General features: G+C 44.5%; 1 protein-coding gene across 6 annotated transcripts in view; it reads right to left on the bottom strand.

The window, feature by feature from the left end:
* eps8l2 (EPS8 signaling adaptor L2) overlaps window positions 1–26,936 on the bottom strand; it is a 229,748-nt gene that overhangs the window by 73,820 nt on the left and 128,992 nt on the right. For all 6 annotated transcript variants that reach the window (XM_068046206.1, XM_068046209.1, XM_068046207.1 and 3 more), the window contains 8 exons: window positions 21,497–21,561; window positions 20,740–20,901; window positions 19,446–19,595; window positions 18,127–18,206; window positions 16,667–16,794; window positions 16,317–16,399; window positions 723–849; window positions 209–297 (listed from right to left, as the gene is read on the bottom strand). In XM_068046206.1, the coding sequence (XP_067902307.1) occupies window positions 209–297; window positions 723–849; window positions 16,317–16,399; window positions 16,667–16,794; window positions 18,127–18,206; window positions 19,446–19,595; window positions 20,740–20,901; window positions 21,497–21,561 (884 nt within the window). The remainder of the gene's footprint in view (window positions 1–208; window positions 298–722; window positions 850–16,316; window positions 16,400–16,666; window positions 16,795–18,126; window positions 18,207–19,445; window positions 19,596–20,739; window positions 20,902–21,496; window positions 21,562–26,936) is intronic.

Below are 26,936 nucleotides of genomic sequence, written 5' to 3'. Positions count from 1 at the left end.
TTCATTGAGATATAATACTAATTCCACAGCAGATTTGATACTAGCAAAACATTTAACACAAAGTGGAAAAAGATTGGTCAGTCTAATGTATAAGTCACACGTTCACACATATTATTTATGGCCTAAAGTTTACCAGGGAGTAAATTACACATTGTCTAATGTGCTAAAAGTTAAAACCATCCCCCATGTCTCCCAGGTGAGTTCTTACCAACAAATTCAAGACCAGCTTGATCTTTTGCAAACAGTCTGTGAATTCCGCTGGTAATGGCATCTTTGCTCTCAGAGTAAGCATACCCTCTGTGTAATAGTGAGAGAAAAAAAATGATGATTTGGTAAACACGACTGCTTTATATCTTATGTATGGCACACACAGTATAATGCTAATTCTGGTACATATATAGCAAGAATCTAAACACACATCATTTGTACAGGAAATGCATCATAACTTCATAATTTCAGTCACAGGAAGATTTCTCCTCTGTGTGTTTTAAAAGTGGGAGATATAAGGAACAGAACAAAGAGTTGGGCAGACGTGTGGAAAACAGACTAAAAAGAGGTGGAAGGGGTGAGATAGGTTATTGGAGAGAAAAAAAGGGGAAATGGAAAGGAGGAAGTAGGAGAAAAGAGGAGTGAGAAGGAAAAGCAAAGGAAAATGCAGAGAAAAGTAGGAAAAGGAAAAGAGGAAATAAAAGAGAGAGTACGAGAAGATGCGCAGTTCATACCTGCCGGTGCCTTTTTTTTGTTCTTCTTGGATTTTTTCCTGTGGTTCAGTTGATTGTACGCTTCAGCAGCCTTCTGAAGTTTGGCTACAAAGAACTCAATGTCATCCAGTGTACAGTTGAGAATTTGCTGTGGGAAAAAAAGTAGTCCTGGGTTGATGACTGATGTAATTCACAAAGACTAAATCATTGATAGTCTAATTAAATACATTTTCCAGGAAAATCTGAATAAAGTATCATATGATTAAAGAGGATCCAATTGTAATAGGTTTAAGCTTCCCTTTTTGCTGATGTATAAGAAAGCAGCAGTAGGGGTCAAAAGCAACATATCCTCTACTTTCTTTTGGTGTCAGCGGTGATTTAAATGTGCGGCCCTTCTAAATTTTTTTGCAAAGCCACAGTAATTTAAAGAGAGGACTTGGGCATGGCTTGCACAGGAACTTTTAGGTTGCTGTGCGGCTTAGAAGGAATGTTGGTCAAGAGACATTTGACACATGCATGGCTGGACTGCTGAACACAACATTATTCCAGCTAACAAACACCGAACATCTCTTTTCTTCAATGGCTCCACTCTTCCCCTTACTTCATCGATTGACATTCTTGGGCTCACTATTTCTTCTGACCTCAAACAATATTCTGGCATGAACATTTCCAATACTACCTCCAAAAAGCAATGTCACTGGCCAGGCCAGCATTTATTGCCCATCCCTAATTGCCCTTGAGAAGGTGGTGGTGAGCTGCCTTCTTGAACCGCTGCAGTCCATTTGGGGTAGGTATACCCACAGTGCTGTTAGGAAGGGAGTTCCAGGATTTTGACCCAGCGACAGTGAAGGAACGGCGATATAGTTCCAAGTCAGGATGGTATGTGACTTGGAGGGGAACTTGCAGGTGGTGGTGTTCCCATGTATTTGCTGCCCTTGTCCTTCCAGTTGGTAGAGGTCGCGGGTTTGGAAGGTGCTGTCTAAGGAGCCTTGGAGCGCTGCTGCAGTGCTTCTTGTAGATGGTACACACTGCTGCCACTGTGCGTCGGTGGTGGAGGGAGTGAATGTTTGTAGATGGGGTGCCAAACAAGCGGGCTGCTTTGTCCTGGATGGTGTCGAACCTCTCGAGTGTTGTTTGAGCTGCACCCATCCAGGCAAGTGGAGAGTATTCCATCACACTCCTGACTTGTGCCTTGTAGATGGTGGACAGGCTTTGGGGAGTCAGGAGGTGAGTTACTCGCCTCAGGATTCCTAGCCTCTGACCTGCTCTTGTAGCCACGGTATTTATATGGCTACTCCAGTTCAGTTTCTGGTCAATGGTAGCCCCTCGGATGTTGATAGTGGGGGATTCAGCGATGATAATGCCGTTGAATGTCGAGGGGAGATGGTTAGATTCTCTCTTGTTGGAGATGGTCATTGCCTGGCACTTGTGTGGCGCGAATGTTACTTGCCACTTATCAGCCTAAACGTGGATATTGTCCAGGTCTTGCTGCATTTCTACACGGATTGCTTCAGTATCTGAGGAGTCACGAATGGTGCTGAACATTGTGCAATCATCAGCGAACAACCCCACTTCTGACCTTATGATTAAAGGAAGGTCATTGATGAAGCAACTGAAGATGGTTGGGCCCAGGACACTACCCTGAGGAACTCCTGCAGTGATGTCCTGGAGCTGAGATGATTGACCTCCAACAACCACAACCATCTTCCTTTGCGCTAGGTATGACTCCAGCCAGCGGAGGGTTTCCCCCCTGATTCCCATTGACCTCAGTTTTGCTAGGGCTCCTTGATGCCATACTTGGTCAAATGCTGCCTTGATGTCAAGGGCAGTCACTCTCACCTCACCTCTTGAGGTCAGCTCTTGTGTTCGTGTTTGAACCAAGGCTGTAATGAGGTCAGGAGCTGAGTGGCCCTGGCAGAACCCAAACTGAGCATCACTGAACAGGTTATTGCTAAGCAAGTGTCGCTAGATGGCACTGTTGATGACACCTTCCATCACTTTACTGATGATTGAGAGTAGGCTGATGGGGCGATAATTGGCCGGGTTGTACTTGTCCTGCTTTTTGTGTACAGGACACACCTGGGCAATTTTCCACATTGCAGGGTAGATGCCAGTGTTGTAGCTGTACTGGAACAGCTTGGCTAGGGGCGCGGCAAGTTCTGGAGCACAGGTCTTCAGTACTATTACCAGAATATTGTCAGGGCCCAGAGCTTTTGCAGTATCCAGCGCCTTCAGTCGTTTCTTGATATCACGCGGAGTGAATCGAATTGGCTGAAGTCAGGCATCTGTGATGCTGGGGACTTCAGGAGGGGGCCGAGATGGATCATCAACTCGGCACTTCTGGCTGAAGATAGTTGCAAATGCTTCAGCCTTATCTTTTGCACTGATGTGCTGGGCTCCCCCATCATTAAGGATGGGGATATTTGTGGAGCCACCTCCTCCAGTTAGTTGTTTAATTGTCCACCACCATTCACGGCTGGATGTGGCAGGACTGCAGAGCTTAGATCTGATCCGTTGGTTATGGGATCGCTTAGCTCTGTCTATCGCATGCTGTTTACGCAGTTTGGCACGCAGATAGTCCTGTGTTGTAGCTTCACCAGGTTGACACCTCATTTTGAGGTATGCCTGGTGCTGCTCCTGGCATGCCTTCCTGCACTCTTCATTGAACCAGGGTTGGTCTCCTGGCTTGATGGTAATGGTAGAGTGGGGGATATGCCGGGCCATGAGGTTACAGATTGTGGTTGAGTACAATTATGCTGCTGCTGATGGCCCACAGCCCTTATGGATGCCCAGTTTTGCATTGCAAGATCTGTTCGAAATCTATCCCATTTAGCACGGTGATAGTGCCACACAACACGATGGACGGTATGCTCAATGTGAAGGCGCGACTTCGTCTCCACAAGAACTGTGCGGTGGTCTCTCCTACCAATACAGTCATGGACAGAAGCATCTGCGGCAGGCAGATTGGTGAGGACGAGGTCAAGTATGTTTTTCCCTCGTGTTGGTTCCCCCACCACCTGCCGCAGACCCAGTCTAGCAGCTATGTCCTTTAGGACATGGCCAGCTCGGTCAGTAGTGGTGCTACCGAGCCACTCTTGGTGATGGACATTGAAGTCCCCCACCCAGAGTACATTTTGTGCCCTTGCCACCCTCAGTGCTTCCTCCAAGTGGTGTTCAACATGGAGGAGTACTGGGTCATCAGCTGAGGGAGGGCAGTAGGTGGTAATCAGTAGGAGGTTACCTTGCCCATGTTTGACCTGATGCCATGAGACTTCATGGAGTCCAGAGTCAATGTTGAGGACTCCCAAGGCAACTGCCTCCCTACTGTATACCACTGTGCCACCACCTCTGGTAGGTCTGTCCTGCCGGTGGGACAGGACATACCTGGGGTGGTGATGGCAGGGTCTGGGACGTTGTCTGTAAGGTATGATTCCATGAGCATGACTATGTCAGGCTTGACTAGTCTGTGGGACAGCTCTCCCAACTTTGGCACAAGTCCCCAGATGTTAGTCAGGAAGACTTTGCAGGGTCGACAGGGCTGGGTTTGCCGTTGTCATTTCCGGTGCCTCGGTTGATGCCGGGTGGTCTGTCTGGTTTCATTCCTTTTTATTGACTTCGTAGCTGTTAGGTACAACTGAGTGGCTTGCTTGGCCATTTCAGAGGGCGTGTAAGAGTTAACCACATTGCTGTGGATCTGGAGTCACATGTAGCCCAGACCAAGTAAGGACAGCAGATTTCCTTCCGTAAATGACATTAGTGAACCAGATGGATTTTTACAACAATCGACAATGGTTTCATGGCCATCATTAGACTAGCTTTTAATTCCAGATTTATTAATTAAATTCAAATTCCACCTTCTGCTGTGGTGGGATTCGAACACTTGTTCCCAGAGAAATACCCTGGGTCTCTGGGTTACCAGTCCAGTGATAATACCACTACGCCACCGCCTACCCCGAAAATTACACTTCAGCGGCACGAATTTATACAAAAAAAATGAATCGAGTAGCTTAAAAATGTATTTATAATGTGAATATTATCTTCCATCTTGGCCTCTCTCCCTGTGTGGAAACATTTGCCCTACACTTGGCACTACCCCTATGGTGACAAGGTTAAGCCTCAAAAATCAGGGCTTGGTTAATAATGCATGAAAACTCCCTACTTTGTGACAGAATATGCTTATGCTTCAAAGCTGCCTCTGAATTTTTTACATGCCATGACACAACCTCTGTTACTTCACCCAAGTGGTCCTTACTCATATATGATTCTTGACGGTGACCATTAGTAGGCTGTGTGGGTGTATGTCTGTGTGTACGTGTGTGCGGCACATCTGCATGTGTACATCTGCAAGTCGTAGTCCAGACCAATCTAGTCATTATTTTGTTGCCTCAGCTATACCCTCTTCTTCTACAAGAATATCTCCTTTGCGGTCCCTGATTGGCCCCACCCTACTTTAGACTACCTTCTTACTATATATTTTATAAAAAAGAATTTTGGGTTCTCTTTTACGTTAGCTGCTCATCTATTTTCATACTCTTTTTTTTTGGCCTCTCTTATTCCCTTATTTAGATCCCCTATGTAATTTCTGTATTCAGCTTGGTTCTCGACTGTGAACCCTTGTTTCCCGTTTTCTGTTCCATTTTAATCTCTATGGCCGCAAAATTCAGCTCCATAGCGCTTGTAGTTTCAGCACTAAGGATGCCGTTTTGGTACCAAAATGCATTCGTGGCTTGCGCCAAATGCTATATTGGTGAGGGATACTTGCGCAGGCATTAGGATTATGAACCAGAAGTACAAAGAGTAGGCAGAGCATGACGCCCCTGCCATTTTAAACCTTACTGCTTCAGCTAGCGCCCTCTCTTAAACTTGCACAGCTGAACATGTGTTCACCAGCAGGAAGGAGCCTTCATCAGTGCCATTTAAAGGGACATCAACTACCTTAGTTTAGTTGCTGTTTGATTTCAACTAGCTCTGTCTGAGTTTGTAGCACTTCTGAGAGTTTTTTTTACTGCTGTTTAAAGTTGGTGCAGTCGTGCTGCACATGGAGAAGGCCTTGGTTCTGACTTTAAGGGTTTTGATCCCACAATTTGCTCCCAGTTATGGGTGCTGTTGTTCCTTTGTCTCCAGCATGAAAGGAGATGGAGCAGAAGAAGCATAGAAGAGGCCAAGTTGCTGAGAGAGGAAAAGTGGAGGTGGGGGAGAAGGGCTTTATCAGGAGGCATTATCCACCCAAGGTCTTCAGGGAGCATTTCTCTTATCTCAACCTAAATCAGTTGGGGGGGGGTGATTTTATGTGGGCGATGGGGGTCTTGCTCACTGGCTGAAAAGCCACCAGCAGCCTCGCATTGCCTCCTCTGGGGAAGGCCTGCCACACTATATGCCAATTGGGCACTTAAGTGGACAGTGGTGCGCCTTCCCTGGGATCAAGGACCCCGGTGATGGAAGTCCTGCCTGCTTAGAGCTGCTGGTCAATCAGAGGCTGGCAGCTCTTTTAACTGAGCAGCACCACAGCAGAGGCGGTGGCTACTGCTGGTAATGGATCCACCAGAGATGGGAGGCCCAGGCACAGGTGAGTCAGGGCTGGAGGGCTTTCGCGGGGTGGAGGTCGTGGGAGAGGGATATGTAGGAGGGGTCAGCAGCAAGGGCATGGTGGTGGGACGCTTTTAACAATGATTCCCCCCTACTCCCCCAGAGCCGGCAAGAAACCCACACAGTTTTGCTTGTCGTGCTCCCTGTGTGGCAACAGGCCCACCTGCTGCTGGGCTAATACCAGCGGCGGGATGAGGCCCTTAATTGCCCATGAGAGCCTCAATTGGCAGTGAGGCGGGAAGACCGTCCACAGGTCTTCTCTCCATGGACTTCATTGAGGTGGAGGCCAGAAGGTGGCAGGGACCCACCCAATCAAATTCTCTCCCCATCTCCAAACTTGCCACGGGGGAAGAACAGAAAATCACCCCCCACCCTTGGCCAGGGTCTTGTGGAGGCAGCAGGTCTCCTGACACAGGACCAAAAAGGCAGGGGACATTCCACCATGCCTTTTTGTGCCCCTCCCCGGCACAGACACCGTTGTTCTGAAGCGAGGTTTCCGGTGCCGGGATCTCCATCCCTTTAAAGACAGGGATCCTGCCTCCAAGAGCTGCCAGCGAATCAGAGGACTGGCAGGTCAACAGTATCAGCAGTGCCACTGGGACTGGTGGCCACTACCGGTACTGCAGATGCCCTGGACCCAGACCCAGCGCTGGAACTCCAGACCTCAGGCAAGTGAGGTGGGGTTGCTGGGGCCAGTCCAGAAGGCCCTGGTGAGGGAGGTGGCGAGAGGCATGAAATACAGGGGGAGGTGGGACCATGGAGGTGGAGGTTTTGCTGGCAGGGGTCCTCCGTGGGCTATAGTTTGCCCAGGGAGGAGGGACCTCCCCCCACTCCGCAGGGAGTGTGCCTCGTTTTACAAGGCACCTTCCCCACATGGTGGAGGCATCCACCAAGTGCCTCTGGGCGGGAAGGACATCGTTGACCTACTCCGCCCCGAGGGAAAAAAAATCACTTGGCGATGGGCTCTCCACCCTCCACCACACGTCGCAAGTCTATGGGCCCTCCCACCTCCAACCCCACCTCAGGTGGGGCCAGTAACATGCAGCCTCTTATGTTCATCATTTCCATTTTATGAAGGAAGTGCTCATGAAAATTTGCCACCTCTGGCAGGCAGACCTACAGCCTCACAGCAAGGCAAGGACTGTGCTGCCAGCAGCTGTGAAGGTGACCATGGCCATGAATTTCTTAGTGTCAGGATCCTTTCAGGCTGAAGTAGGCAACCTTTCTGGTATCTCCCAGTTTTCTGTCCAATGCTGCATTTGGGAGGTCACGGACATTCTTTATGTGAGGAGAGGGGAATACATTGTTTTTGCTCTGACCAAACAGAAGCAGGTGGAGTGTGCACGTGGCTTTGGCAGGATAGCAAACTTCCACATGTTGCTGGGTGCTATCAGCTGCACCCATGTTGCTTTGCGGGTGCCGCATCTAAATTCAGAGATATACTGCAACTGTAAAGGGTTCCATTCCCTGAATGTGCAGTTTGTGTGTGGCCATGTTCAACATATTGTGCTGGGAATGCCCACTGTTCTGTTTTTTTTCCTGCATCAGTTCACTGTAGCATCAGTACTTGAACCACCACATCAAACCATAGGGTGGCTGCTGGTCAACAAGGGCTATCCGCCTATCACCTGGCTCCACAGAGCCACTGCCACTCGTGGTTGGGTGTGTTACCCAACCACGCATGGCTAGCATGCAAATAATCAGAGCCATACTGCCACACAAAACATCATCAAGCAGACTATTATGGAGAAGACTGGAGGAGGAGGACGAAGAAGAGGAGGAGGAGAGGGAGATTGGAGGAGGAAGAGGAGGAGAGGGAGATTGGAGGAGGAGGAGGACAACACATCCCTTTTTTGGCCTCATCTGACTATGGTACCACCGAACACAGCCCCAAATCGCCAAAGTACAACATTGACACACCTTCCCTCTGGCACTGACCATCACAGCGTCCTCTTGGCCACAATGCTGAAATAAAAGCTGCAACAAAACAACCATTCCAAATCAACTTTATCAAACAAACCACCAATATTCCATAAAAGGTCAACTAATGACCTTTGTGCATTCTCTTACTGCCTGTCTTGTGGATGTATTTGCCCGGTCTAGTGTTCCTATGCAGTACTGCCCCAGTGGCTGCAGCACACTGCTGACTTTCAGTGAGGAAGACAGATGGTCTTACAGGGTGCCCTTAAACAGCTCTGGGCCTCGAGGGTCAAACTTTGGACTGTACCATCTCAGCATAAGTGGCAGTAGTCTGGACTGGCTGGTTGACAGGCAAGGGCACTGGCAGAGTGGCAGTGGTGGGAAGAGGAATGCTGCAGTCCTGAGAGAGGACAGCAAGTTTGTGCTCCACAGAGCCACTGCCACTTGCAGGGTCACAGCCTCAGCAATCTGAGTAATCTGTTGGTGGATAGATTGATGGGTTGCTGTGACACCCTGCAAGCCCTTTTGAGCACTCATATCCCAAGCCATAATGGCAGCAGTCTGAGCCAGCATGACAGAAAGTTGACCTTGTTTGGCCATAAGCCAAGACTGCATAACCTCAGTCTGAGTTTTCACTGCAGTGCTCAGACATTGGGGGCTTCTGCTTGTGCTGCAATGGAAGCTGAGATATCGACCATCAGATGCTGCATCATGGTTGGATCTGCAAGTGTTCTCATGGAGTTGGCTATCACTTCTATGTGAAAAGGACAGGTTCCAAGATCTGTACAAAGCTCTGTGTCAAGTTGGAGCTAGACTCTTTCATGCTCCTTGACAATGACTGCAGACTTTCAGGCAGGCCTACCAATGCATCATGTATTCATTGTGCACGTCCATCAGCCTTTTTATGTATGTCGCCAGAAGTGAGGACATGCGGCCATGCCTGTTCCGCTGCCTGTTAGTTGCTGCTGCCTGTGGTTATGTGCCACCTTATCCTGCAAGAGAAAGAGAAGTGTGTCAGAGAGTGTGGTGCAATGTATTTGGGTGATGTCCCTGTCGTAGTTGAATAGCTGCCAGTGTGTGCAAGCTGTGAGATGTGAGTATGAGGCTTGCAGCAGTGCTAAGAATATGAAGGTGTGGTTACGCTATGATTGTTGGGTATGTGTTGTGCTTGATAGAGAGTGTTGGTGGCTGAGTGAAAGACAGTGCTGACTGGAGCAGCATGTGAGGCTTGTGGTCCATTTATAAGGATATGGACCTTGAGCACTCATGGGAGCTCATAAACTTCTTCCTGCACTGTATTCAGGTTCTCAGTTCTAGACTGCTTGCATTGACAACCATGGCTTTCTGCTCCCACTGCCTTCTCAGAATCTGTCTGGAGGGCTTTCTGGCCCATTTGGTAGAGGCCTCTCTCCTCCTGTTCACTTCCTGCACCAAGGCCTCCAATGCTGCATCAGAGGATTTTGGAGCACGCTCTCTGCTGTGTTGTGCCATTTTCACTCTTTTTCCCACTCAGAATGTCTTCCCAGTCACATCCAGCACCTGCTGCAGCCAGAATACACCTCCCCCTTTAAGAAGTGCAGACTGGTTTTAAGTAGTGTAGGCTGGCTTTAACTGGTGTGAGCCTCGCATGAACTTGGGCCGTCTTCTGCAGTATGTAGCCACTCAGCAGAACATTTAGCGTTGGGATGCATGCTAATATAATTTAAGTTTGAGGGCGAACAAAGCTTGCATGCTGTCTGCATTGCAATGAACGGGTGCAGGTTAATTGCGCAAGACGATACCTGTGCCCGTTTTCGGATCTTATCCAAACTTTCGCCCCTATATCTTTTAGGCATCCAGGGAGCTCTAAGCTTTGGATGCCCTTCCTTTCCTCCTGTGGGAATGTGTTTACTCTGTATCTGAACCATTTCAACCTTGAAGGCCTCCTATTATTCAATTACTATTTTGCCTACCAATTTTTGATGGTAATCCAGCCGTGCATGATTCCTTTATAACTCCCCAAGTTAGCCCTCCTTCAGTTACCTGTTTTTATACTTGATTCTTCCTTGTCCTTTTCCTTCTAAACCTAATGCTATTATGATCACCGTTCCCCAAAGGTTCTCTGATTGAAACGTGCTCCGCTTGCCCCAGTTTATTCCCCAGAACAAGATCCAACACTGCTTCCTTCTTCGTCCAGCTGGAAGAACAATGATCAAGAAAGTTTTCTTGTACATATTTCAGGAATTCCTTCCCTTCCTCTGCCTTTTACACTGCTACTATCCCAGTCTATATTAGAATAATTGAAATTCCCTATTCTCATTACTCTCTCTCTCTCTGTATCTCCATGCGCTGATGTTTAAAAGAGGAAAAAAAGACTTACAGTCACGGGAAATCTGTAAGCTGATTGGTTGGGTAAGTAACAGCTGTTAGTGCCTGTAACTAGCTTTAAAAAATCAGGGGAGAGAAAGTTCTTTTTTTAAAAAAAACCTCAAAATCTACCTTATAAGTGATATGGTTGGTACTACTAAAGTGTGTTTGTTTTTATTAATTAGTGCAATTTATTAATAATTACTTGTAATTATTATTAATTTTTTTATATAGTAAGTAGTGGTTTTTAGGGAATCAAGGTCCCTAGTGTAAATAATCTCTAATTTTTGAGCAATTTAAAGGAGTAAATTAAGGATAAGTCATGGTAGGGCAGCTCGGCAATGTGGAGTGCTCCTCTTGTGCAATGTGGGAAGTCAGGGACACTTCTAGTGTCCAGGGCGAACACGTGTGCAGGAAATGTTTCCAGCTGCAGCTACTCAAAATCCACGTTTCAGATCTGGAGCGGCGACTGGGGACACTGTGGAGCATCCGCGAAGCTGAGATCATCGTGGATAGCATGTACAGGGAGATGGTTACACCACAGGTAAAAACTGCTCAGGCAGAAAGGGAATGGGTGACCGCCAGGCAGAGTAGAAGAACTAGGCAAGTAGTGCAGAAGTCCTCTGGGTCCACCTCCCTTTCTAACAGATTTTCCGCTTTGAATACTGTTGGGGGAGATAGCTTCTCAGGGAAATGCAGCAAGAGCCAAGTCTGTGGCACCACGGGTGGCTCAGCTGCACAGGAGGGAAGGAAAACGAGTGGGAGAGCTGTAGTGAATGGGCATTATATAGTTAGGGATACAGATAGGCGTTTCTGTGGCTGCAAACATGACTCCAGGATGGTATGTTGCCTCCCTAGTGCTACGGTCAAGGATGTCATGGAGCGGCTGCCGAACATTCTGAAAGGGGGAGGGTGAACAGTCAGAGGTCATATTTCACATTGGTACCAACGACATAGGTAGAAAGAGGGATGAGGTCCTGCAACAAAAATTTAGGGAGGTAGGTAGCAGATTAAAAAGCAGGACCTCAAAGGTTGTAATCTCTGGATTACTCCCAGTGACACATACTAGTTAGTATAGGAATAGGAGGACAGAGCAGATGAATGCGTGGCTGAAGACATGGTGCAGGAGGGAGGGCTTTAGTTTCCTGGATCACAGGGTCTGTTTCTGGCTAAGGTGGGACCTGTACAAGTTGGACGGGTTGCACCTGAACAGGAATGGGACCAACATCCTTGCTGGGAGGCTTGCTAGTGCTGTTGCGGGGGGTGGGGGGGGGGCGGGGTTTAAACTAATTAGGGCGGCACAGTGGCGCAGTGGTTAGCACCGCAGCCTCACAGCTCCAGGGACCTGGGTTCAATTCCGGGTACTGCCTGTGTGGAGTTTGCAAGTTCTCCCTGTGTCTGCGTGGGTTTTCTCCGGGTGCTCCGGTTTCCTCCCACAAGCCAAAAGACTTGCAGGTTGATAGGTAAAATTGGCCATTATAAATTGTCACCAGTATAGGTAGGTGGTAGGGAAATATAGGGACAGGTGGGGATGTTTGTTGGGAATGTGGGATGAGTGTAGGATTAGTATAAATGGGTGGTTGATGTTCGGCACAGACTCGGTGGGCCGAAGGGCCTGTTTCAGTGCTGTATCTCTAATCTAATCTAATTTGGCAGGAGGATGGGATACAGAGTGGAGGTACAGTCGGGGGTGATGCACAGCCAAATATAGAAGAGGAACTAAGTCAGTCTGGAAGGCAAAGCAAATATAAACCTGTTAAGACACACGCGAATAGTGCAAGGGTGGATTGCATCTATTTTAACACAAGGCATCTTACAAGTAAGGCAGACGAATTGAGGGCATTGATTAACACATGGGAATATGATATTATTGCTATCATAGAGATGTGGTTGAGGGAAGGGCAGGAATGGCAGCTCAATATTCCAGGATATAGAATCTTCAGGCATGAAGGGGTTGGGGGGCGGTGGGGAGCTGTAAAAGAGGAGGTGGCATTGCATTATTGATCAAGAAGTCAATTACTTCAGTAAGGAGGGATGGTAGAAGGATCCTCAAATGAGGCCATATGGGAAAACTTAAAAACAAAAAGGGGGCAATCACTTTGCTGGGAATGTACTACAGGCCTCCAAATAGTCAGGGAGAGATAGAGGAGCAGATATGTAGGCAAATCTCAGAGATGTGTAAAAATATTAGGGTAATAATCGTTGGGGATTTCAACTTCCCCAATATTAACTGGGGTAGTCTTAGTGCAAAAGGTTTAAAGGGGGCGGAATTCTTAAAGTGCATACAGGAGAGCTTTTTGAGCCAGCAGGTAGAAAGTCCTACACGAGAAGGGGCGGTACTGGACCTAATACTAGGAAATGATGCCGGGCAAGTGGTAGAAGTGTCATTTGGGGGGGGGGGGGGGGTGCATTTCGAGGATAGTGACCATAACACTGTAAGATTTAAGGTAGTTATGGAAAAGGACAAAGATGGACCAGAAATAAAGGTACTGAATTGGGGGAAGACAGATTTCAATATGATAAAATAGGATCTGGCCAAAGTGGAGTGGGAGCAGCTACTTGTAGGAAAGTCTACATCAGACCAGTGTGAGTTATTCAAAAAGGAAATAGAGAGAGTTCAGAGCCAACATGTTCCCATAAAGGTGAAGGGTAGGTCCAACAAGTCCAGGGAACCCTGATTGTTAAGGGATATAGAGGATTGGATAAGGGAAAAAAAGGATTATGTCAGATTCAGAGGGCTGAAAACAGCAGAGACCCTAGAGGAGTATAGAAAGTGTAGGGGGGTACTTAAAAAAGTAATTAGGAGAGCGAAGAGGGGGCATGAAAAAACACTGGCAGGCAAGATAAAGGAAAGTCCCAAGGCATTTTATAAATATATTAAGGGCAAGAGGATAACCAGGGAAAGAGTAGGGCCCATTAGGGACCAAAGTGGCAATCTGTGTGTGAAGCTGGAGGACGTAGGTGAGGTCTTAAATGATTACCTTTCATCTGTGTTCACTATGGAGAAGGACGATGTAGGTGTGGCGATCAAGGAGGGGGATTGCAATATACTCGAACAAATTAGCATTGAAAGGGAGGAGGTATTACCGGTTTTAGCAGGCTTAAAAGTGGATAAATCCCCAGGCCCAGATAAGATGTATCCCAGGCTGTTATGTGTGGCAAGGGAAGAGATAGCAGGGGTTCTGACACAAATTTTCAAATCCTCCCTGGCCACGGGAGAGGTGCGAGACGACTGGAGGACAGTGAATATGGTACGATTATTCAAGAAGGGTAGCAGGGATAAACCAGGTAATTACAGGCCGGTGCGTCTAACATCAGTGGTAGGGAAACTATTGGAAAAAATTCTGAGGGACAGGATTAATCCCCACTTGGAGAAGCAGGGATTAATCAAGAATAGTTAGCATGGCTTTGTCAGGGAGAGATCGTGTCTAACTAACTTGATTGAATTTTTCAAGGTGGTGACTAGATGTGTAGTTGAGGATAAAGCAGTTGATGTAGTCTACATGGACTTCAGTAAGGCTTTTGATAAGCTCCCGCATGGGAGATTGGTTAAGAAGGTAAGAGCCCATGGGATCCAGGGCAATTTGGCAAATTGGATCCAAAATTGGCTTAGTGGCAGGAGGCAGAGGGTGATGGTTCAGGGTTGTTTTTGTGATTGGAAGCCTGTGACCAGTGGTGTACCACAGGGATCGGTGCTGGGACCCTTGCTGTTTGTAGTGTACATTAATGATTTAGACGTGAATATAGGAGGTATGATCAGTAAATTTGCAGATGACACGAAAATTGGTAGTGTCATAAATAGTGAGGAGGAAAGCCTTAGCTTGCAGGACAATATAGATGGGCTGGTAAGATGGGCAGAGCAGTGGCAAATGAAATTTAATCCTGAGAAGTGTGAAGTGATGCACTTTGGGAGGACTAACAAGGCAAGGGAATATACAATGGGTGGTAGGATCATAGGAAGTACAGAGGGTCATAGGGACCTTGGTGTACTTGTCCATAGATCACTGAAGGCAGCAGCACAGGTAGATAAGGTGGTTAGAAAGGCATATGGGATACTTGCCTTTAATAGCCGAGACATAGAATATAAGAGCAGGGAGGTTATGATGGAGCTGTATAAAACGCTAGTTTGGCCACAGCTGGAGTACTGTGTACAGTTCTAGTCGTCACTCTATAGGAAGGATGTGATTGCACTGGAGAGGGTGCAGAGCAGATTCACTGGGATGTTGCCCGGGCTGGAGCATTTCAGCTATAAAGTGAGACTGGATAGGCTAGGGTTATTTTTTCTTAGAGCAGAGAAGGCTGAGGAGGGACCTGATTGAGGTATCCAAATTATGGGGGGCATAGATAGGTTAGATAGGAAGAAACTTTTTCCCTTAGTGGAGATGTCAATAACCAGGGGTCATAGATTTAAGGTAAGGGGCAGCAGGTTTGGAGGGGATTTAAGGAAAAATGTTTTTACCCAGAGTGTGTTTGGAATTTGGAACACACTGCCTGAAGTGGTGGTAGAGGCAGGAACCTTCACACCATTTAAGAAGTATTTAGATGAGCACTTGAAACGTCATAGCATACAAGGCTACGGGCCAAGTGCTGGAAAATGGGATTAGAATAGTTAGGTGCTTGATGGCTGGTGTGGACATGATGGGCCGAAGGGGGTCTGTTTCTGTGCTGTATAACTCTATGACTCTACGTATTTCTTGCATGTTTCTATAATTTGCCTATGGATTTGCTCCTCTATCTCATAGAATGGTTGTAGGACAGATGAGGCCATTATGCACGCCTGTCACTTCCACGCCGGCTCTCTGCAAGAGCAACTCACCTAGTCTCAAACCTCCACCTTTTCCCCATAGCCCTGCAAATTTTTTCTCTCCAGATAATTGTCCAATTCTCTTTTCAAAGTCATGATTGAATCTGCCTCCACCATGCTCTCAGGCAGTGCATTCCCGATCCTAACCACTCACTGTGTAAAAAAAGTTTTTCCTCATGTTGCGGTTGCTTCTTTTGATAATCATCTTAAATCAGTGTCCTCTGGTTCTTGACCCTTCTGCCAAGAGGAACAGTTTCTCCCTATCTACACTGTCCAGACCCCTCATGATTTTGAGCACCTTGATCAAATCTCCTCTTAATCTTCTCTTTTCCAAGGTAATCAACCCCAGCTTCTTTAACCTATCCATGTAACTGAAGTCCTTCATCCTTGGAACCATTCTTATGCATCTTTTCTGCAGCCTCTGTAATGCCTTCACATCCTTCCTGAAGTGTGGTACCCAGAACTGGGCACAATGCTCCAGTTGAGGCAAAACCAGTATAATGGTTTTTCATAACTTATTTGCTTTTGTATTCTATACCCCTATTTATAAAGCCCAGAATCCCGTATGCTTTATTAACCACTTTCCCAAACTACGGTTCTAATTATTTGTACCATATACCCCCAGGGCTGTCTTTTCTTGCACCACTTTAGAATTTTAGCCTTTATTTTATATTGCTTCTCCTTGTCCTTCCTACCAACATGATGCACTTCACACGTCTCTGCATCTCCTTCCCATTATTCGGTGTGGGATGATTTTCCTACAGTGGGGTTTTCTAATCCCAAAAGTAACAAATTTTGTTGATAGTTTTGTTCATTAACTTTCAAAAAGATCATAAAGAGATAATGAAATAGAAATCCTACTCCCATAAATCTGCTCCAGGTTTCTAAAATGGCATACAAATATCCAATTTGCTCAGTTGCAGGGTTTCCAGTTTCAGAAATAATACTAAACTGCTTACCACATCTTTCTCGATCCTTTGAGCCAAGACTTCGGGTGACTCCTCAAATTCCTGGGAACTAATACTTCTCCGATCTTGCTCCACTGTGGGATGACACTCAAGGGTTAGTAATCACACACAACAAATTATTCCTCATCAAAAGGAAAAAAAAAACAAATGCCTTACTTTTTCTAAATTGAGGTAGCGGCACGTTTATGCGATGGAAAGCGATTGAAAGGAGCAAAGGCAAATAGACAGAGACAGCTGCCCATGAACAGCATGCTGCTCAGAAGCTCCTTTCTCAGTGTGTTTTTCAGAAGCATACTGAATTGCATCTATTTACACAAGCCCAATTGCTCAGGTTGTTTTACCTTGGACATTTAGTGCTGTCAGGGCATCAGCTCGACTCTTGACACCAGGAGGACGGGCAGGTGCAATACTCTGAGGGGGTGAAGGGATTATCGTCTCCCGTTGTTTCTTCATTTTCTCTTGATTCACCCTGGTGAGACGGACATAGTTACAGTACACTGATGGGGAATCTCAGTGCAATGAAATGAAAACCTGATCAAGGCTAAGTCTGTTTGACCTCAACAAAACAAAATAATTTTTAGTCAGTGGCTAGTTTCATTAAAAGAGGGGGGGGGTGGTGACAGAAACAGCGATTAAAATTTTCAATGTGAATTAGCTGCAACGTGTACCAAGTCAGAGACATAAGTTCATATCTGCAGTTCCCTGTTTGACAAGTTTCCAATTCTGATTCATGTCGTCAGGTACTGAGCAAAGGTCTGTCACTTTCCCACAGAGAGGGGAGGCGACAATTGACAAATGAGTCACGTTTCTCCATCTCTGTGCCACTTTTACTCACTACCTGATGGTCAGAGCAGTGGTAGAATGATCAGCAATATGGTAGCAGGGTATCCACCCACCTTCACTGCTGTGGGAAAAGAAAGTATACAAAATACAGCAAGAATAATAAATCCTAAACTATCACCACATAGCCTAATAATGGGTCAGCATTACACTGTCCATTCTAGGCGCAGGAACAAGTATGCAATTGCAGGACATATTTATTTCAATATTGTTTCCACAGCAACAAGAAAGGGGGAAAAAAAGTAAAAAAAAAGTCATGGCCACAATGGATAAGCTCTGAGAAAACCTGTTGAGATACTGGTTTCATGCAACTAGATTTGATTGTCAGGACTGGTTAATCCAATATAAAATGCATGCAAGCAATATTTTATGTGGCAGAAAAAGTGTGGGTTAGAAGTGTTGATTCTGTTGGTGAAAAATCACAAGGACCACAAGTTTAAGGTGCTGAAATCATTCAAGCTTCATATTTATTACACATGATTTCAGCTTTTAAACCAACTTTTAGGGATTATGTTGTGTAATTCTATCTGTTTTCCATGAAAAGCATACACTGGTGGCCACTAATTGTTCTTGTTTAAGGTGTTTCTCAATTTGGTGAGTTTCAATCACACCTCGAGTTAGCCTGTGCCCTGTAAATGCTTTGTCTGTTTAAAATGGAAAGTAGGCTGAGAATTTTTTTGTGAAATAAGTCGGCAGCGAAGGTTAAATGGGTTCAAGAGACCATTCGATACATTTTGGGAGAAATAGTGGATTGGAGGGGTAAGGTCTCAAATGGACAGCAACGATTCAAAGTGAAAGTCCACCACCATCTTTGCAGAGCAACTAGGGATGAGCAATAAATGCTGCCTTGCCAGCATCAGCCACATCTCAAGAACAAATAAAATAAAGTGGACAATTGAGGTTGATTGTTGGATCAAAGGCTTTTCCCCACTCTGAACATTCGTGCGCTAAAAGCATTTACTTCAGGGTTTGCAATCGCATTTTCTGTCCACCTTTGCAATCGGAAATTGCACTCTGAACATCTGCATGAATCATCTCAGCCTGCAAGAAGAACAAAAAAGGAATAAAGGACGGACATCACAAAATTTAACAATAGCGTTAATTACATTCAAATATGTTCCAGGAAGGAAACATGATCGTGTGCTGTACTGGGATTCCTCCGCATGAAACCAAGAGCAGTGGGAAGTCTGAGATTACTGATCTCACTCACAGGACTGTGAAGGCCTGCTAAATGAAGGCATATTTTCGGTATAGGCAATGGGGAACTTGAACAGAAAATCACCCAAGGTGTTCTCATGCACCCACAAGAAGCCAGTTGCATGCATCAGTGCCAGAGCCCATCTACTCCCATCTACTCTACTTGGGAATGATATGTGGCCCAACAGAACACAACTGAGTAGTGGAGAAAAATAAATTTGCAAAAAAAAAGACAGAGTCATATATCAATACACAGGGTGATGTCTAGGTGACAAGACTGTACCCTTGGTCTCATTATTGCTTAGGTATGTGGTTGAATTTTTGGTTTGTTGAGATGCTACTGTCAGAATACCAACATTATACAAACATGCTCAGTTATACACAGGTTGTAGACCATTATTTGATATGTCATATTTTTGTTACTATTTGCCAACTACAGAAAAATGAAAAATGCGCCTAGAAATTTCAGCAATGCAGCAGCTGATAAAGAAGCTAAGAATTGTGGTGGGATGGGGTTTCCATCCACCATCCTAATGTGGAGCTAACCCCACTGGAAATTGTGGGGTCAGCTAATTAGAATATTCATCGGCATGCAGGTTGTATTATCTTGTCTAGGGTAACAGCAACTGAATCAATCATATTCTGTTTTTACTGGATGGGATTTAGGGATTTCTACCAGTGTCTTGGGAATGGAATTCTGCAATTACACCCCTGAATCATCAGGGCCATTGGTAACTGAATAAGTAGAGTTTATTTTTTATTTCCTCGAATTACACAATTTTCCAGGAATGTTCCCAATGTTTTGGGGATCGTACTCTGTTATTCCATCCATTTTTTGTAATCATAGCTATTCCATATCACAAGGTTTTTTGTTCAACAAATTTTGCATCAAAATAAATTGACACATTACCACTTGATCAAATTATGAGCAAATTTCACTAATAACACGAGTAACATTACTATTGAGTATACGCTATTGAATCACAATAACCGCTCTTAATATTGCTGCAACCATCAGCCTAATGCAATAACCAGAAGCTCCGCCACCCTCTTTGTTGGCTCCTCTCTGCACAATTTACTCACCCCAATTTCGTCACAGTTGAAGAAATGCATATCGGGCTTGTGCTGGTCGGAGTCTTGACACATGAGCAGTAAAACAGATTGGTATTTGGACAGGTGGAGTACAGTTTGGCAGTGATGCACTGTGTTTAGTGGAAAGTTCTCCAACTCATCCTATAGAAAATGGTGGGGGGGTGGGTGGGGGTGGTGGGTGCAGGGGAAAGACATCAAACAGAAGATTGAGTAAAGCATACAAAAGAACAGGAAATAAGTCTTCCCTCTTCTGATCAGTCAGATAGGAGTTGCCTTGCGCTGCAACTGCCATTAAACTGTACAATATCACAATCAACCATGACTACAAATGAACAAGTAAAGCGTAAATAACTCAACAGCAGATGGCACAGGCTACCCACAACAGGGCATCAGTGCTAACACCAGTCGCTTAAAGATGTTCTTATTAGCATTGAAGTAACTGATGGGCAAAGCATTTGAAAATTCACACTGAATTATATGTTACATGGTGTGTGCTCGAAGCTGGAGCATAGAAGATGCCCATACTCGTAATTCAGCCCAAGATAAATCCAAAGTTAGATTTTAGATTTAGATTTAGAGATACAGCACCGAAACAGGTCCTTCGGCCCACCGAGTCTGCGCCGACCACCAATCACCAACCACCCATTTATACTAATCCTACACCAATCCCATATTCCTACCACATCCCCACCCGTCCCTATATTTCCCTACCACCTACCTATACAAAGGGCAATCTATAATGGCCAACTTACCTATCAACCTGCAAGTCTTTTGGCTGTGGGAGGAAACCGGAGCACCCGGAGGAAACCCACGCAGACACAGGGAGAACTTGCAAACTGCACACAGGCAGTACCCAGAATTGAACCCGGGTCACTGGAGCTGTGAGGCTGCGGTGCTAACCACTGCTCCACTGTGCCGCAGTGTTTTAAGAAACAAACTAATCTCCTCTTCTCCTGAAGATGCCAATTTTTGTTGGGGTATGATTTTACAGGCAAGATAGCCCTTCAGCACCTCCTCAAACAACCATTTTTCACCTGTAAGCTCAGATAGTGAAAGTTAGCAGGTAATGTTTTCTTGGGTGGCATTATAGCCGAGCCTGATCCTAACTGATATAGGGAAGTTAGTGAATTTGTGGGGCAGGGATGTAAACTGGAACCTTCAACCCTTCACTCTATAAAAGCGTACTTTGATGCTCCAGAATTCTGCACTGATTCTATGTGGCTCATAATCCTAAAAAGGTGTTGCACTCTGTATCAATTTAAAACCAAATCCCAGATAGTCTTACCTGACTTTCGCAGTCCAGCAGCCTGATGGCTTTGTCATTCACCTGCAGCAGCATCTCCTGAGTCCACACCATCCCCTTCGACTCCAACTGCTGTAGTTTCTTGATGCCATCATCTATTGTCACTATGGACTCACGCTTGTCCATTGCAAATGTGGCGAGATGCTGGAAACAAGAACAAACAACAGATCTATATGTTTATACAGAGCAAACAAATGTGGTTGAGTTAATTCACTGACTGCCTGCAGCATTTTGCCCTTCTCCCGCTTTATAAATATACTAGACTAGAATTTTATATTTTCCCAAGATTGCAAAGAGATACTTTCCCTGTGACTCTTCCTATGTGCTACAATATTTTGGATTTCATAATAAAACTAAGGCTGCATTCCTTTATTAACAATCTTTATCTATTTCTTACCATGTACAAATCTCTAGCCAGGAGTCAAGGAGATAGGGATACAATTTAATCCTATGTCCCTGGTAGTGCTGCTCTGTACTTATACGCACAGCTCTGGACCAGGCATCATTCCTCACTCTCACTACTGACAAGTATGATGACTTTTGTAGTTAAGCATATAAATAATAGCATAGTCTTTTATTATATATATTTAAATAAATACCCCACTGCCTGGAATAGGAAGTATCTGGGCAGAGACCCAATTTATTTCAATGGGCTGGAAGAGCTCACATTACACAACCAAAAGGTAATCCCCTTCAATATTCTAATCTCTTGTAGCAGTTCATTCATTAATAGCATTACCTCCACATGGTACTGAGAAGTTTCTTGCATGATAACATTGGAATTGGAATACTTCTTTCGTTGCTCTGCAACAGATAGATAGAATTAATCAAAAATGCTGGACCTGGCAAAATGATAAACGTTTGAAAAGCATCTCAATTTTTTGAGAGGAAAGGGTGAAATTTTATGCTTATCAAGGCAAGGACTATCTGTACCGAGAGTAAAACAGTTTTTCATGTTAGGCTATTATGAGGAGAAAGTGCCACTTTCAGTTCATATAAAATGTGTACCTCTAACCACTGGTTCTGAAACATGAAGCATAAAAGTACAGAGGAACAAGTGCTAGCAGTTTTCATTTTAACACTTAGATTTATCAATGCATCTCTGTTACAAATTATAGTCTGCCATGGATATCTTCTTGGGTTCAGTGGCATCAGTCATTCCCATAATTGGATCAAACATCCCTCACATTCCAGAGTTGACTCACACTTATATGTACTTATATACACAGTCGTGTAACCCAGCAGTATATCAATAGGACCCCGTGGTGATCAGAACTGGATATTGTGGCTTGTAACCTATCCTCATGTGAGATGAGGCCAGATTCAATCACTAAACTGTTCAGAAATGAAGTGACATACAGAACAAGAGTTATCACTTAATTCAATCAAGACAACCAGCCTTTGCGTAATAATAAACAAAATGATTACGCTTTGCTACCCCACATCAATGGGTCATCTTGCTTGACTTAAAACAAAATACTATACTCCAGCATCCTAACCTTCTTAGTCTGAGTGAGAGTTAGCTATTTTCTTCTCATAAATCTGGTTGTTAGAAAATCTTTCTGTCTCTATTTTATTTCCCAGTGCTCATGACCAAAGGGGAGGAATATGCCAGACAACCCGTGTTGAGTACCTGAGACCAGGAACGTCCCAAAACTTATGGCTACGAGATGTTCATTAAATACTGAAACAGAGCAATATATTGCTATTGTTTTCAATCTTTGGGGAAACAACTTCAATATCTAGCTCTTTAGTATTTTAACCATCTTTTATCTCACCCACTTCTTTAAACTTGTGAGAATACACTTTGAATCAAAATGCAATATTTATGTTTTGCTCTTTTTCAAGTCCTTTCTGTGGAAAAATAAATTAAAAACTAGCCAAAAGATGACACTCTCTCATAGCGTTGTTTATGGACTGACTAGTGGAGGTCAAATGTGCCTCGGTCAAGCTGTCTAATAAAGCTAACCATATCATGTCATTTTTCTAACCCTTTTCCACATTTTTAAAATTCTTATTTTACAGATATTTATCCACGTCCCTTTTAAAAGCTATTATGGATTCTGCTTCCATAACTGTTTCTGGTAGGCCATCCCATGTCCTAATGAATCCTCTTTGTTAAAAAAAATTCTCCTCCCTCTTTGCTCTTTCCGTAATTATTTTAAGCTCATGCCTTCTATAGTTACTGCCTAACTGAACAGAAATATATTTTTTCGGTTTACCTTATAACAATATTGAATATCTATTATCAGATCTCCTTTTAACCTTCTTTGTTCTAATATTAAAGAAAAACTCATCTTCTCTAGTCTCTTCTCATTAAAACTCTTATCCCTAGCTTCATCCTTGTGAATTACTTCTGCACTCTCTAATCATTATATCTTTCCTACAGTAAGGTGATTAAAATGGTACACAATATTCTAATTGCAACTTAAACAATGGGCTGGATTTTTACCAGCCCCTCGGTGTCATAGGTTGTGGCATGGTGGCCCATAAAATGCTCGCGGGAGCGATCCGCCACGACCTACGACGCGGAGAAGACCCGCTGGATATTAGCGGCAGTGGCGAGGCCTCGGTACGGCACCCCACCCTGCCACTTGGCGGCGGGGCCTTCATTAAAATATTGAAATGAGCTCATTTAACTTGCAAATGAACTTACCTGCTGCCAGTGGCTGTCCCACATTGATTTTATGGCCGCCGGCAGTAAATTGTGCATTTTTGCAACTCTGTACGGAGTTCCGAGGCAACACACTGGTGGGGAGGGGGGAGGAATAAAATTATCAGGGCAGGAGGGGGGAGTAGAAAAAACAATCCGAATTGGCTGCGGGGATGGTGGGAAGTGGTTTAGGGTCAAGGGGAATAAAGTTCGGGGGGTGGGGGGGGGGAAGGTTGTGAGTGAGAACTCACTTTTTTGGGGGGTATAGGGCATAAAACTAATTATTTATGCATTGGGGAGGTGGAAGAAGGGATTTTAAGCTTTAATAAAATTTTATTTTTAATTGAATTGAAACCGTGTCACTTTAAAAATGTAAATGTTTCCTGAAGGGCTTGAAGCCCTTTAAAAATGACGCCGGACGCCATTGCTGGGGACGCGGCGACTGCCCCCTCTATATCATCGGGGGCAGCCGCTCTGCCCCCTCCATTTAAATGAGCCCCCGTGCATAATATCGCCGGGGCTCTGCAATGGCACTTCTAGGTCAGAAGGCCACTGTCTTCACAGCGGATTGCAATGCATTGGTAAAATTCAGGCCAATATTTTGTATCTGATTCATGCCAATTAGTTATTGATAGGTTCTTTCCCAGGTGAGAATTAGGTGAGGGGCACAAAACTGATGGTGCATAGACTGCAGCATGTCTGGATGGAATGAAGTTAACGGACCAACTGGTCCTTTCCTGTCTTTTTTGTAGCTTTCCCACCATGACACCCGTGTCGGGGGTGCTGTAAAATTCAGCCCCATATCTTTCGTGGTGACAGTTAATTTTCTGTCATATTTATGGCCTTTAGAAACTTTCCCACTGCTGACTTGTCTACAGTTATCTGTTTTTACCAAAAATGCTACATTGACAACCTCTAACCCTTTAGCATAACTTCCATAACTAATGACGATTGTGGTCAGACCTTCCACTATTCCTTTTCCAAATTCTCTCAACATTCTCAGATATATACAATCAGGGCAGTCTCTCATCCAGTTTAAAGTTTCACCAATTCTTTTAGCACTACTTCCTTAGTAATATCAAAATTTACCTAATTTTTCATTCATTCCTACTATCACACTCTTCTGTGAAAATGAAGGCAAAGTGCTCATTTAGTATTTGTCATTCCTCTGTCCTCCTTAAGACTTGTTTTTTCACTTCTAATTGGCCCTGTCCTTTTTCTAGATATTCTTCCATTTTTTATGTTTATATAATCCTTTGCTATACCACATTATGTTACTTGCCAGTCTTTCTTCACACCCACTCTTAACTTCTCTAATTTTGTTTTACTTCCCCTCTGTATTTCTATATTTGGTTTGATTATTTTTTGTATTACTGGCCTGTATTTGTCTTTCAGCTCTTCATTAAGTATTCTTTTAATTTTCATTTCTCTGCTCACAAGGAATTCTATCTTTTGCTGTCATCAGTTACTTTTTGTGGGAATACGTTTAATCTGTGCTCCAATTATCTCCTGTTTGAAGATTACCATTGTTTGCGCACTGCATTATTTGCCAAATTTTCTTACTTGTTGTTTGAGCTAGTTACCTTTATATCACTGATTATTTTTCTACCCTTTATTAAGTACCTGTATCTTTGACTGTTGCTTGCCTTTTCAATATTAAAGCCCTTGTGCCAAATCACTTGCCTAGCACATGCCCACCAGGAACTAAATTGAGATTGCCCATATGCTTGCCCTCAATTAAAAGAATACTGGATATGAAACCATGATTGGAGTAATTGTTATTAAAACAACTAGAGTGGTCATATTGAAATGTCAAATAACTGCACTGTAAATATAGCTGCAGCACACACAGCATTCCATTTATTTCACATCGGATCACACCACCAGGATGTGAGGATTTTGCTCTTGTACCAGATTTCTAGCTCAGACCAAATTGGACTGAATTAACATAAGGATCAATATTGAAGTATTTCCCCAACAAACATTTTGCCTTGTTAAGAGATATTGCACCTTAGGCAAAAATAAGCAGTCGTAACAGGGATTTGTACAGACAATTTTCAGCATGTTTTCATTTTCTACTTAATATCATTTTTTCCTTAAGCTGGTGAACTTAGAGTGCAGGACAATATTCTCAAAACTGTTACAATTTATTAACACATAAACATTAAAGAAACTGGTAGTGGGTCATGCAGCTGGGATCTCCTCAGATTGCAATGTGCGAGGGAGCCAGGCAGCAAGCAAGAGATGCGAGAAAGATAAACTGCATACTGCAGGTCATAGATTGGGAATTTTGTGGCGAGCGACTCACCTCCTGACTCCCCAAAGCCTGTCCACTATCTACAAGGCATAAGTCAGGAGTGTGATGAAATCCACTCCACTTGCCTGGATGAGTGTGGCTCCAACAACATTTAGGTAGCTCGACACCATCCAGGACAAAGCAACCTGCCTGATTAGCACCCCATCCACTAGCTTAAACATTCACTTTCACCACCACCGATGCACAGTGACAGGAACGTGTACCATATACAAGATGTACTGCAGCAATTCACCACGCCTTCTTCGACAGCATGTCCCAAATTGGCAACCTCTGTCACCTAGAAGGACAACGGCAGCAGATACATGGGAACACCACCACCTGCAAGTTCTCCTTCAAGTCACACACCATCCTGACTCAGAAATATATCCCCGTTTCTTCACTGTCGTTGGATCAAAATCCTGCAACTCCCTCCCCAACAGCACTGTGGGTGTTCCTGCACCAGTTGGACTGCAGCGATTCAAGAAGGCAGCTCACCATCATCTTCTCAAGGGCAGTGAGGGATGAGCAACAAATGCTGCCCTTGCCAGCGCCACCCACATCCCATGAAAGAATAACAAAAAATTTGTGTAACCTCCCAATAGTCCTTCAGGCTTGGAGGCCTTCTGGCTGCTCTTCTCCAATAGTAGCTGTGAGAGGCCTGCCACTGGCGGATTCTCTGTGGGTAAACCTATGTCGAGGTGTGACCTTGCGATCTTATAACTCAATCTACCAAACTCAGGCACTCTGAAACCTGAGCAGGTGATGTGCTCTTCAGATATAAGTGAATGAAAACTCACCACATTAAATATGGATTCAGTTTTACCATTTGCATACTTGTTCTTGGACTTGTATTTATATAGCAAACCAGACAGAAAATATCGAAACAATACTGAAAAAGTCTGGCCACAGCACTGGTGCTAAAACATGAGAATTTAAAATAAATTTAATTTGTTGTTGCCCAGACACACATAAACCACACATGCCAAGGCTTTTGTGAATATTAGCTTTAGCTCAGACAACACCATGCTCGGGTTCCACAGAGAGCAGCTGTGTTTACTATATCCAGTAGCACCTGAAATCTGATCCAAATATGCAGCAGAGGATCAGGCTCTGGTTGCTTTCCAAAAGGAAATTATAAAAGCAGTATTGCAAAAGGCACTCAAATAGGAAATTAGTTGATGCATGGGGTTAAAATATAATGGGGTGGGAGGGAACTTTATGTAAGGACTC

Source organism: Heterodontus francisci, chromosome 14 (assembly GCF_036365525.1).
Source record: "Heterodontus francisci isolate sHetFra1 chromosome 14, sHetFra1.hap1, whole genome shotgun sequence".
Taxonomy (NCBI): Eukaryota; Metazoa; Chordata; class Chondrichthyes; order Heterodontiformes; family Heterodontidae; genus Heterodontus; species Heterodontus francisci.
Note: the sequence above shows the minus strand (reverse complement) of the source record. Positions and strands in the feature narration are given on the sequence as shown.